The sequence below is a fragment of the Juglans regia genome, chromosome 13, assembly GCF_001411555.2.
Source record: "Juglans regia cultivar Chandler chromosome 13, Walnut 2.0, whole genome shotgun sequence".
NCBI lineage: Eukaryota > Viridiplantae > Streptophyta > Magnoliopsida > Fagales > Juglandaceae > Juglans > Juglans regia.
Genome location: NC_049913.1, coordinates 39,041,318 through 39,053,958, shown reverse-complemented (window position 1 = coordinate 39,053,958; position 12,641 = coordinate 39,041,318). Strand labels below are relative to the sequence as shown.

At 36.7% G+C, this 12,641-nt stretch overlaps 1 protein-coding gene and 1 pseudogene across 1 annotated transcript; one reads left to right on the top strand and one right to left on the bottom strand.

The window, feature by feature from the left end:
• Window positions 1–953: 953 nt before the first annotated feature.
• LOC109010859 (plastidial pyruvate kinase 2) lies at window positions 954–7,955 on the top strand. Its single transcript, XM_018991804.2, has 12 exons — window positions 954–1,343; window positions 1,806–2,087; window positions 2,913–3,078; window positions 4,069–4,203; window positions 4,347–4,457; window positions 4,568–4,656; window positions 5,002–5,064; window positions 5,218–5,393; window positions 5,804–5,906; window positions 5,996–6,144; window positions 6,743–6,851; window positions 7,457–7,955. The coding sequence occupies exons 1-12, from the start codon at window positions 1,104–1,106 to the stop codon at window positions 7,562–7,564; spliced, it is 1,731 nt and encodes a 576-aa protein (XP_018847349.2). The 5' UTR covers window positions 954–1,103; the 3' UTR covers window positions 7,565–7,955.
• A 704-nt stretch (window positions 7,956–8,659) lies between these two features.
• LOC109010860 lies at window positions 8,660–9,549 on the bottom strand (annotated as a pseudogene).
• Window positions 9,550–12,641: the final 3,092 nt, after the last annotated feature.

Genomic DNA, 12,641 nt, shown 5'->3' with positions numbered 1-12,641 from the left:
TAGTTATTGATTTGTAACAAAATTCTACATAAATATATTTATAAGAACGGTACTACGTCCACTGCTCCTTGCTCCTGTTGGGAGAGCGGGAGCTATCGTTAGACACAATTGGTATTTTTTTTTTTAAATCTTTTTTACATGTATTTTTTTACATTTTTAAATATTTAAAAAAATAAAAATCACAATATTGTTAAAAAATAATTTATTAATTACTAAGTAAAAAGAAAAAAAAAAATAAAAAATAAAAAAATTCCAATGGTAACATTGAGTTGTAAGAACCAGTGATGAGAGTGTTATTTTTCTTAATTTTTAGGGCAGCATTACAGCCACTACTGTTCCTGTTAGTTATTTTGATTTTTTTTTTTACTCTTTTTTTACATATATTTTTTAATATTTTTTTTAAAAATTCACAATATTGTTAAAAAAATACTTTATTAATCACAATGTAAAAAAATATAAAAAAATACCAACAGTTATAGTCAGATTTATAAACCGGTGGGACTTGTATTATCCTATTTATAAACATGTGTAGTATGTATGTATGTTGACTCTTATTCCGTATGAATGGTCAGATTTAGTTGACATGATAATTTTTTTTTTTCAAATTCTTAAAAATTTAAGAGAAAATTCAATAAATTCGGTAAAATGAATTCTCCCTGACAAAAATAAATTTGGATCCATGAAGATGGATGGAATCATCCTACTCTAGTTATAATATTGTCTTATCACTTTTGTGAGTGTTAACATAAATATCACTTGCAAGTGTGTTACAATTATGTGAATTCAAAAAAAGTTTAATTTCCGACATGGTTAAACGGCGTCGCATTGATCCCACCATCGAAACCCCACGATGGCACTTTCCAAAGTCGCTGCCTAAACCTCAAACGGCGCCTGCTTCGGCTTTTCGTTTCTTCTTCGATATAACCGAAGTTCCCTCTTATCTCTCCCCTCAATATCTCCGCCAAAGTTCTTTGTTAAATCCCTCAAAGCTCGCTGGTTTCTCTCCCCCTCCTTAGTCTCTCTTTTCACACAGAACCCCACCCCCCCCCCCCCCCCAACTCTCTCTCTCTCTCTCTCTCTCTCTCTCTTCCTATCTCTGTACAATGGCTCAAGTGGTGGCCATTCGATCGATTCAGAGCTCTTTGATGTGCCCCAGCACTGGATCCATTCATGACAGAGTCGAAAAGCTTTTAAAGCCTTCAACTTTTGCTTCCAAACTTCTGGTAGGCCAGGAGAAGAACAGCTCCCGAATCGTTTACTCAAGGCCTATGCGCATTGTCGCCGGGAGATCCACACGTGCTGAGCCCCAAGTCATCCCGGTCTCGCCCGAGGATGAACCCAATGTTCGTCCTGTTTACACTTCTGAGTTTTCTTATTTCTTTGTTTAAATTGAAAGCGTTTTGAAGCGCTTGGTATTTGTGAAAGCATCTTCTAAATATTTTTCTTTTTATAAAGGCAGCCTAGCAGGCATGTGAAAAACTCAACTTGTTTATTTGCTAAGGAGGCGATAAGTATGCTTAATATTTATGGGGGCTACGTTGGGCTGCTGAGTTATGGGTTGAGAACGACGGAAATCATAAATTTCACTGCCGGGATTTTCATAGGTTTTAAGGAGTTTAGTTATAGAAAATTGTTTTTTGATAAATAAGTCAGTAAGAGAAAATGTTGAAGATAGAAACAATTCAAAAATTTTCTGCGTTTCTTCGAAAACATTTGTATGTTAGCTGAGGAAAATGAATTTGAAAAGCCAAGAAAATACATTTCTTGCGTAATCTTACTTACTACTCTTGAATACTGTTGATCAGGAGAAGTTCCAGCATTTACAAGCTCAACAGCTTCTTGATGCCACACCGGTGGGCGTGTGGTCCAAGCCGATCGTTAGGCGCAAGACAAAGATCGTATGCACGATCGGTCCTTCTACCAACACGCGGGAGATGATATGGAAGCTGGCTGAGGCGGGAATGAATGTTGCTCGAATGAATATGTCTCATGGAGACCACTCGTCACATCAGAAAGTTATAGATTTAGTCAAGGAATATAACGAACAATCCAAAGACAATGTGATTGCAATCATGCTCGACACCAAGGCAAGTTCTTGCTTCCCATTTTACTCGTCTCCTTTTTCATCAAGTTAGTGCACCGAAGCACATTTAGCGGTAAAAACTTCAAGACGCATGAGCCTGAGCGGCTAAATTTCATATTTCCCATCTCGATTAGTGGAGTAGGTTGATATAGTATATCTGGATCCAAACCAATTGCTTTTGGGTTGATCTAATGTCCTTGCCGCTCGGTGTATATATGTCTCCCCAACAATATTGGCAATATTGGCGTATTTGTGTCGGTAGCATTTACTTCAGATGAACCGATAAAAAAGAAGCAATTACTTCAGTTGAATACTGTCATCCGATTAAGCATATACAGAAAATTTATCTTCATCTGTAACATAAGAAATTTTGAACCAATATTTATCTGGTCTTTGGCTTGATTATTTCAAGAGGGCCATCCATGATTACGTCATTGCATTCTTTTTAGTACTTAACGTCATGGCACTTTGTACCGATAAAAAAAAGAAGTCATGGCACTTTGTGTTCAGAACTTGGTATATCTTGTTCTGAACACAAAGTGCCATGAAGGACATGAAGGACATATATCTTGTTCCAGTTATACGGTGACTTCAGAACTTGATAGATTTTTAAGTGGGAATATGTATTTTCTATGCAGTGGAGATGTCAACTTGGTACTAATTTTTCTACATTAAGCTTTATAAAGAGCAAAATTGTAACCTGCTGTCTAATATAATCATTGCTTGTTCCAGTCAAGTATATCTTGACTATTATTGTTATTTGATTGGTCAACATCTTTGTATATATATTTTCTTCAGAATTGATTTTCCTGTTTTTGGTTTTTGTCAGGGTCCTGAAGTTAGGAGTGGGGACCTGCCACAACCAATCACATTATCAACTGGGCAAGAATTCACTTTTACAATTCGAAGAGGGGTTGGCTCGGCAGAGTGTGTTAGTGTGAACTATGATGATTTTGTTAATGATGTTGAAGTGGGTGACATGCTTCTTGTTGATGGTATGCTATATCTTATTGATTATGTTAAGCTAGCTTTTATCATCTTTACTATGCTTATAGATAGACTAGTATCACTTGGGAGATATAATACTTTATTATTTATGCTTCATCTTTTCAACTTAATTTTGGGCATCATATATTTTAGTAAAGGTTGTTGGTATTGACAGTACAAAATCCCTGTCCGTATCTCTGGAGGGATTCATGACCCTTTTAGTTGTCACAAAGACTTGTTACCATATGCTTATATCAACTACAGAGTAAACTATGTTGCACACACGTACACACATGAACACTTCCATATTTATGTGGGAGTTTGCATCATCCTGTCACTAATTAAATATTCTTAGTTTTGATCTTGACACTTGGTGATTTAATAAAGTCTTATTTTACTTATAAAAAAAAATTAAATATTCTTAGTTTTGAGATCAACCTAGTGCACGTATTGTGTCTGTTAGTGTCACTGTGAAATCATATGATATTCCCACATGTACTAAGATGATATCAACATGAGTTAAAAATCTTTATTTCATAATTTTATGGAAGAAATAATCTAATCAACTCCAGATTGTAATCGACTACTTTTCAAGACAATGTGTACCGTGTCTCTCATATTATTCATAAATTGTATGCTGATATTGACTTATAAAAATAAAAATAAAACTCGTATGCTGATATTATAATTCAGTAGGTTCTGCTGGTAAAAAATTATTACGAATTTGTGAGTGAAAACTTTTAGATAGGGTAAAAAGATGCTGATGCCATACGCCCAGATTCTACACTTCCCTTGATTTGGATTTCAGAACCCGTAAGGCCATTAAGAGAGTTACTGTACGCTAACCATAGACTCCTTTGGTAGATGGGGTACATTTGAACTGCAAGGTTAATTGAAGAAGCCAGCCCTCTGTCGTCCGGTGTTAGACAAGAATTTGGAAAAACATAGCATATCATTGTTATGACATATGAATTATTGCCTCTTGATCTATGCTATAGGTGGTATGATGTCATTGACGGTGAAGTCCAAGACTGAAGATTCAGTGAAATGTGAAGTTATTGATGGAGGAGAGCTAAAGTCTAGGCGCCACTTAAATGTTCGAGGAAAAAGTGCAACGCTGCCTTCTATCACTGGTTAGACCTGAAACCATTTTGTAGTCTATAATATCCTACTGATTTTCCACTTTTTTTTTTCTCTCTCTCACTCAAAGATTAGGAGGTATTGAAGTTCCTTCTTATTGCAAATGGACACAAATGTCTATGTTGGTTTTTTGCAGAGAAGGATTGGGATGATATAAAATTTGGAGTGGACAACAAAGTTGACTTCTATGCTGTTTCCTTTGTCAAAGATGCAGAAGTGGTTCATGAACTGAAGAATTATCTGCAAAGTAAACATCCGGACACCATATCCTAAGTTTAGAAAAAAAACTGAGCAACATGCTTGTTACTCTGCTCCAGAATAACCATTATAATTTAGTTTTTCCATTTGATGTGGCAGGCTGTGGTGCAGATATACACGTCATTGTTAAAATTGAAAGTGCAGACTCTATCCCAAATTTGCACTCCATTATCACCACATCTGACGGGGTGATCTCCTTAATCATTTCATTGTATCTCAAATTCCATCTGTCTGATTTCTTGTGAATATTGGTATCTTAAGTATTAATCTCGGTTTGGATTGAGAGGGGCTCTCAACCCATCTCATCTTATCATTACAATTTTCACAAATTCCCACACAAAATACAATAAACAATTCAACTTTTTCAAATCCCAAAATAATAATAATATTAAACAATAATATTCTAACAATATTTTATTCAACTTAAAACTTTCATTTTAACTCACTATCCAAACCTAACCTAGTCTAAGTTTGGCTTCTTGGCTTACCAGTATATTAATTGTTGAAAGTAACACATGCCCTTCCTATTTCAGGCAATGGTTGCAAGAGGAGACCTTGGTGCAGAGCTCCCAATTGAGGAGGTTCCACTTCTCCAGGTTATTACCTTTACTAGAACAGCAATAGAAAGAGAGATTATCGTCTGGTCCTGCTATTTCACAGGGTTTTTAAGATATCAAGTTGAGTTATTCTCTCAGTTTTTTTTCAAGTATATTCTCTGATATACAGAGCATTGTCAATACAAAATGCAGGAGGAGATAATCCGAATCTGCCGTAGCATGGGGAAGGCTGTTATTGTGGCAACAAATATGCTGGAAAGCATGATTGTACACCCAACACCAACCAGAGCAGAGGTGTCAGACATTGCAATTGCTGTGCGAGAGGGTGCTGACGCAGTTATGCTTTCTGGTGAAACTGCTCATGGAAAGTAAGTTACTTCTTTATGTATTCTCGTACATGGGATGTGTTTGTTGGAAATTATTTTTGCGCATCATGAACATTGAGAAGTATTTGGGAGTTGGAACCCACCATACGGCAGCTCTGGGTTAGTACTTTCTGTATCTGTAAGTTTAGCAAGTTGAGGACTGCATGTACTTCTGACCACTCCTTGGTGCGTATAAAGGGATTTGATGTCCATGGAAACAATAACTATGGTTGAATGGTTTGGAATCCTTGCATATTCATAAATGTGTATGTCAGAGAGAGTTACCCAAGTTGTATCACTTAAAGTAACATCTTTTGCCTATAAGCCATCTATGAGCTTTAATAATGTGGTTTATTGATGTGTAGACTTTTACAGCTTAGTGCTCTCCAATTACTTGAGTTCTATGCATGCAGGTTCCCATTGAAAGCTGTGAAAGTAATGCACACAGTTGCATTACGAACTGAAGCTACCATATCAGGTGGTGAAACACCATCTAACCTGGGTCAAGCCTTTAAGGTTATTAACACGAGTTCATCTCTTTTCATCATTGAATCGATTTTTTTGTCAACGCTGATTACTGACTGGAGTTTTTATGTTCTCTGTAGAACCATATGAGTGAAATGTTTGCATACCATGCAACCACGATGTCTAACACTCTTGGAACCTCAATAGTTGTCTTCACCAGAACTGGTTTCATGGGTATCCTACTGAGTCACTATCGACCTTCTGGCACCATATTTGCCTTTACAAATGAGTGAGTTTCTTGTTTCCTTGAGTCCCATATCACAATGCAATGAGGATGCTGTTTGCATGCTAGGTTATGATTTGTTGCATATTGGAACACATCATGGCTTCATGCATATATCTGTAGGAAAATGATTTGTGCATGTCCTGATCATTCAAGTTTGAGGGAAATCTCTCAAAAAAAGGTGGCACCCACCAGGAAAAACCCTGTTCTTTTTAGATGCTTGCCTTGGGTTTGCATGCCCGGGGCTAGTATTTGGCATTACTCATATTTCATATCCTCTTAGACTTCTCTGTATGCATAAATTTCCTGTTTATTTACTCTGAGCCCATAATTATTGTGGATAAGCCGGTACAATATAGGTCTTAGTTTTCTCTGAGGTGGAGTGAGTGAGTGAGGTTCATTACTGGCTGGATTGCCAACTCATCAATGAAGTCTATGATCTATTTGGTGGGCTAACCTAGAGATTGGAACAAGGAGTATTACCACCACACCCACTTATAAAAAAAAAAGTATTACCACCACACCCCCACAAAAAAAGAGAAAAAAAACCAATGATTGTGAATCAAGTAGTGTAGCTGACGACATGACTTTGATAACCATGCAGGAAGAGAATACAGCAGAGGTTGGCTTTGTATCAAGGAGTGTGCCCTGTATACATGCAGTTCTCTGATGATGCTGAAGAGACCTTTGTGAATGCCTTAGCTTTACTACAGGTAAAGGTTTTCACAGGAGAATTTACTTGCAACCTTTGTTGGGAAGTAATTAAGATTTAAATCTGCTCAATTTTAGCTAAACCATAATCAGGATTTATTAGTTTGTTGATGTTATAAGTTCTGACTCTTCAATATTTTTTTTTTTATCTTTTCAAACCCCGAAATTTTCTGTACATTGTTGGGTTTGTTATGCATGTGGCTGGGTGCCAATGTTTTTGTCCCAAGGAAGTTGTCCTTTAGCTTTTCCTGATTCCCAGTGGTATGCTTTCTGAACAACCATGCTGTCCATTTTGGCTAAGGAATTATGTCAACCATTTAAATTAAGGGCATAGCCCTTGGAAAGATAATTTAAGATTTGGGCAAATCAAAGCTCTGCTAAGTGAACTCTTCTCGCCCTAACTTCAGAGTTTTCTTGGGAATCAGAGTTCATTGAATTGCGTTAGCCCAGAACGATGACTAGATATTTTTGTTAATTCAATCATTGTTCTTGCCGTTTGTAGATTTCCTTACATTGGAAATTGTGGTATTTTTCATGATAACATGTGTTTGTTTATGTTGGCCATCTTCATAGCTTATAATGTATCTATATCGGTTTTCACATGCAGAAACAAGGGATGGTTAAGGAAGGAGAAGAGGTAGCACTTCTTCAGAGTGGACGACAACCCATCTGGCGATTTCAATCCACTCATAACATTCAGGTCCGGAAAGTGTAGATGCAAAGTAAGATCAAGGGCCCGCATAATTTTAGTTATCTGCCCATGCATGGAGTATTCCATATTGTCAGGGCGCTCAGATTTATTCTGGGGCTTCCCCACGATTAGTGAAGTAATTTTTGGTTGGTTTGTTATTTGCGTGTATTTCGAGGTTCCATCTGTTTCTTTATGTTCTGTTTTTTTTTTTCCCGGGGAATTCTGTGCATTTCAATTTCTTGGTATGTGTTTAAATTTCATCAGCTTGCTGGTGTATGTTGTTAACACTAAAAGCTAGTTTGTCTGAGGATTATAACACTGTTATTTATGCTCCAAAATATTGAATCGTCGATCTGAACAGGCTGTAATGTCGATTAGTCATACAATAATATAACGACCACCTGCTCATGTGTAACCTTTCCGTCTCCACAATGACTATCCTCATGGAACCTGCAGAAAAATGCCCTCTAATTTTGCATGAAACATTGAAAGTAATACTGTTGTAATGAGCTATAGATATCACCCAAATGAACCTGCACGTTATTGTGATCAGATAATGTAATTATTTTAAACTTATAACTTCTGATCTAAATTATGACCGTATCCTCAATATATTATTATGATTGTTTTTGCTAATTAATGACTTGGAAATTAAGCAGGATGGTAATATATGTGTGTGGAGGTACTTATGATCTCTAAAAATAGTACATTAATTAATGCTAGGCCCTATATATACATACATATATATATGTATATATATATATGTGTGTGGAGGTACTTATGATCTCTAAAAATAGTACATTAATTAATGCTAGGCCCTATATATACATACATATATATATATATGTGGACAAATAGAAGTAGTTTAAACAAAACAAGTAGCCGGCATCCTAATTCCTGCCCCACTAGCGCCACTAAACAAAGCAAACTTGTCCCCCGCCAGCACAATTCGCACACGCATATTCCCAGTTATCCATCAATGAGAACAAAATCACGTTGGCATGCATTGAGCCAGAATAACAAAACAAGAAGAAAAGTCAAACAACATTCTCGTTTATTTCTCTTTGGAGGCAGGGTACTGACCCTGACCAGATATATCCAACATCTGGAATTAATAATTCATACACTCTTTAAAATAGTGGAACTATATCCAGTCTGATCATCATAATACTTTGACCAAAACATCACGCCTCCATACTTCCGTGACTTCCTAATAACAGGAAGAATCTGAGAGGTCAGCACGTCAGGTGGAATATACCCACTTCCGGCCGCTTGTGGAGCCGCCGGCAAACCCAAAAATATCCTCCCGGCCTTGATTTTATTCCATCTTTTCCATGAACTCACAAGGTTGGTGATGTTACCTGAACTGTATTGGCATGGAGCATTGTTATAGAACTGAACCCAAACGTAGTCATAAAGACCTGGGCAGTGCCAAGAAATCTATCGGGAAATGGACACTGGGGAGCTGCAGTTAAGTACACCTTTCTTCGTCGCTTGCTGTGTGTCTTCAGGTACTGTGCAAGGTCCTGCCAGTACTGCGTAGAGCCAAGCTCTATATCGAAGTCTATGCCATCCAATACAGCATCTCCTAGTGGACGTGATGATGACTTACCACCCAAGAAGTTCTTCCACAGAAAGCGTGCTACTTTCTTGGCATCCTTGGAAGAAGAGAGAGAGTAGTTTCCGACTCCCCCTCCGATGGAAAGCATCACCTTGATTCCAAGCTTTTGGCAACTTCTAATGCCATCACTAACTATTTTGCAACCATTGGATGCTGGATTGCAGTGACCTGCAAGGTTGATTTCTGGGGTTTGGCCATTGCCGAATATGTTGAGGAAGGCTATGTTCACGTATAAATATCTCCCCGTAGCGCAGGTATCAGATAGTGTTCCCTCGTTGCCGTTTTGACCCCAGTAAATGGCGATACCACCGGCGTGAGAGGTTTTGAAAAGTGTCAGGATTATTAGGAGGGGAAAGAGTAGAGGAGTAAGTCGAAGATCTCTAGCCATTTTTGCTGTCTACAGCTAGCGCCTCAACCTGAATCCTGTTGAACCCTCTTTTCTTGTGTGTTTGAGCTTTCAAAACGTCAAGAGAAGACTTCTTTTATAGGGTTCAACCGTTCAGATCCAGCGAGTTTAAAATTCTGACCAATACGCATTCCGAATTCAATTCGGATATAGTTAATGATGAGGTATAATATATATAAACCTAAAAAAACCTACGGCCTGCAATCTCCATTTTTTGTGCACTCAACGGCCTAGTCTTGACGTGAAGCAAGGAACATGCATAGACATGTTCTAAAGTTGTCATGGAAGACAATTAATAGATAGTTTACTTCACATTTGTTGTTATCATATGTCCAAAGCATATATATTTGTGAAAATCATATAATATATATGATAATCCTAACCTCCATATATAAAGAATTGGTTGGGAATATGAGAAAGGCCGTTAGGTTTCAGTTCTATTAGACATTACGAGTAGTTCAACAGTCCTTATCATGCATGAACAAAAATAAAGGAAACAAGAAGAAAAGGACGCATTATGCATGTATATATGTATAAGCTATATATCCGTAAGTATTGTTTGTTAGCTAGCGACTTAATCAGGGCATGTTTAGATGCTTAAAGTATTGAAGAAATTAATAGGCCTAACTTATCTCATAAAACCGGTTGTACAAGAGAGGATTGCTCATTACTTATAAACATGCCCAAAACTTTGTCCACAACCGATGTGAGATTATTCATCAACACTTTCTCTCACGTGCAGGCCAGTATTTTTTCTGGTCCTTGTCACGGGAGTAGTGTGGGCCCCTATTCGTCATGTGGTAGGCTCTGATACCATGAAGAAATTAATGGGCCTAACTCATCTCATAAAACCGGTTATACAAGAGATGATTGTTAATTTCTTATAAACATGTCCAAGACCTTGTCTACAACCGATATGAGATTATTCTTCAACAAGTATCTCAAAATTCTATGATCAATAGCAGTAAAATTATTTGAGTGAAGATGCTTTATTGGGTTTTTGAAAACGAGTGAGAAAAAATTGAAAATGAGATAGACTAACTCTTTAATGCATGTGCGGTTCCTTTCAAAGAAACTCAAATGAATGCTTTATGCAATCAAATATGAAAGGAGACTAGGCGAGCCCATCTATGTAGCCACATTAAGAGAGAGCCCCAATATTTATGCCAATCAGGGCCCTATCCCGAAGTCTACACTTCAAGTTCTTGAGGAGTTTCAAGTTTTGGCTTTATGTTTTAGAAATTGGAGAGGACGCCCCTTACTCCATTCATATGGAATGGTTGGATGGTTGAAACATTAAGATGGTTATTAATAGAATGTACGACTTGGAATCGTCTTTCTCACAACATCAAATTGAGGAATACCATGCATTCAAGTTTTGGGGTCGTGCATGCGCATCCCTAAAACATGCTTCCCCTCCTTCTCACTCTGTATGAGCTGCATATAAATTACAACATCTCCCTCTACTTTTAAGGGCAACAGACCAGGGCCTCATACTTCACAGCTGATCTAGGCTAACTCAATTGTTCGTGCATATCCCAATCGCTTCGCTCCGACTAGGGATACTCACTGAAGGAGAGAAACTAACTCTTTAAAGAATGCATGTGCAGTTCCTTTCCGGGGACACATCCCCCAAACTCCCTCCAAACTGAGAAGACTTTAAAATAAGTATCGTATTGAAATTTATGAAAGTTAATAGATAAAGTTAAAAAAATGTTTAAATATAATTTTTTAATATTAATTTTGTTTTGAAGTTTATAAAAATTGTATTAATTTTTGTATTTCAGTAATGATTAAGTATGGAGTAGAATAAAAAATAAAAAATTTAAAATTTAAAAGTGTTTTGTATTTTATTAATGTTTGAAAATATACTTATGAGAGATTTTGAAAATTTTGAAGATTTTAAAAAATTCACATATTTGCCAAGCATGCCTTTGATGAACGAGTTAAACAAAAATGAAATGAAAAAACGTGTATATATATATATATATATATATAATATTCTAACTACAAGATGCACTAGGTCGTAGAAAAATACCATTTTTTCAAAGAGATAAGACATAATATATACGACCTCTTTGAAAAAATGGTATTTATCTAGGACCTAGTGCATCTTGTAGTTAGAATTTAATATATATATATATATATATATATGGTCCTCACGAAATGAAGAAGTGGGAAAAAATTGATAGAGAGAGAGAAGGAACGAAATGAAGAGGTAGAAAAATAAAAATTTTTATTCAAAGGTTATGCGGGGGTTCCCTAGCCGGTTGCAAATAGAGTTTTTCTTTTTTCTCACCTCTTCATTTCGTTCATTCTCTCTCTCTCTCAATTTTTTCCCACTTCTTCATTTCGTTTTTCCCAATTCTGCTAGAGGGTCTAGTGCAAAGTTGAAATTCAAGGCTTCCGAAGACCACGAAGACGAGAGACCCAACAACGAAGACGAGAGACCCAACAACGATCTTGAAGATAGATGATTAAGATTTTTGCTTTGAAGACGTGCCAAAATGGTTGAACTGGAAGTGTTTGAAAGGTGAAATCAGTACCAAGTATTTCACCATAATTTCTCTGCTCATTTCAAAACCCCTCTAGTTTTCTTTTCCTTAGACTAAAATTGAATAGTGAAAAGAAAATGGATGACAATCTCAAGAATTTTATGGGAGATATTAGAATGCTTTAGAAGGGAAGCAAAAATATTGACCAATGTGAGAAAGCTTCCTGTTTTTTGCAATTAATGTTAAGATCTAAAGAGAGCTAATATTTTGGATCAACATGGTAATATTTCCATTTTAGACTGCAAAAAACGAAAAAAAAAAAATGGTTGAACTGGTTATGGAGTCGGCTGTTCTCTTTGTGGCCTTTCCGTGTAGTGTTGGTTTTGACCCATCATGATCCGCCAAGTATACCCCATCATTTCTCTGGTTGGAAAATTCTTGTTGCTTCCTTTTCTTTATACTATGTAAGTTAAAGTTGTGCTTTAATATTCCAGAAAGAGCTTTCTCTTGAAGGCTCAGAGTAGCCTCAGAAGTCTTCTTCTCATTTTTCGTCTGTTAGTTTTTTTTTTAATATATCAG

Excerpts from the sequence above, each read along its gene's own strand:
- LOC109010859 (XM_018991804.2), top strand. The coding sequence starts at position 1,104 with ATGGCTCAAGTGGTGGCCATTCGATCGATTCAGAGCTCTTTGATGTGC. Across the intron at positions 4,458-4,567 it reads ACTGAAGAATTATCTGCAAA|GCTGTGGTGCAGATATACAC; the intron begins GTAAACATCCGG and ends TTGATGTGGCAG. Across the intron at positions 6,145-6,742 it reads ATATTTGCCTTTACAAATGA|GAAGAGAATACAGCAGAGGT; the intron begins GTGAGTTTCTTG and ends ATAACCATGCAG.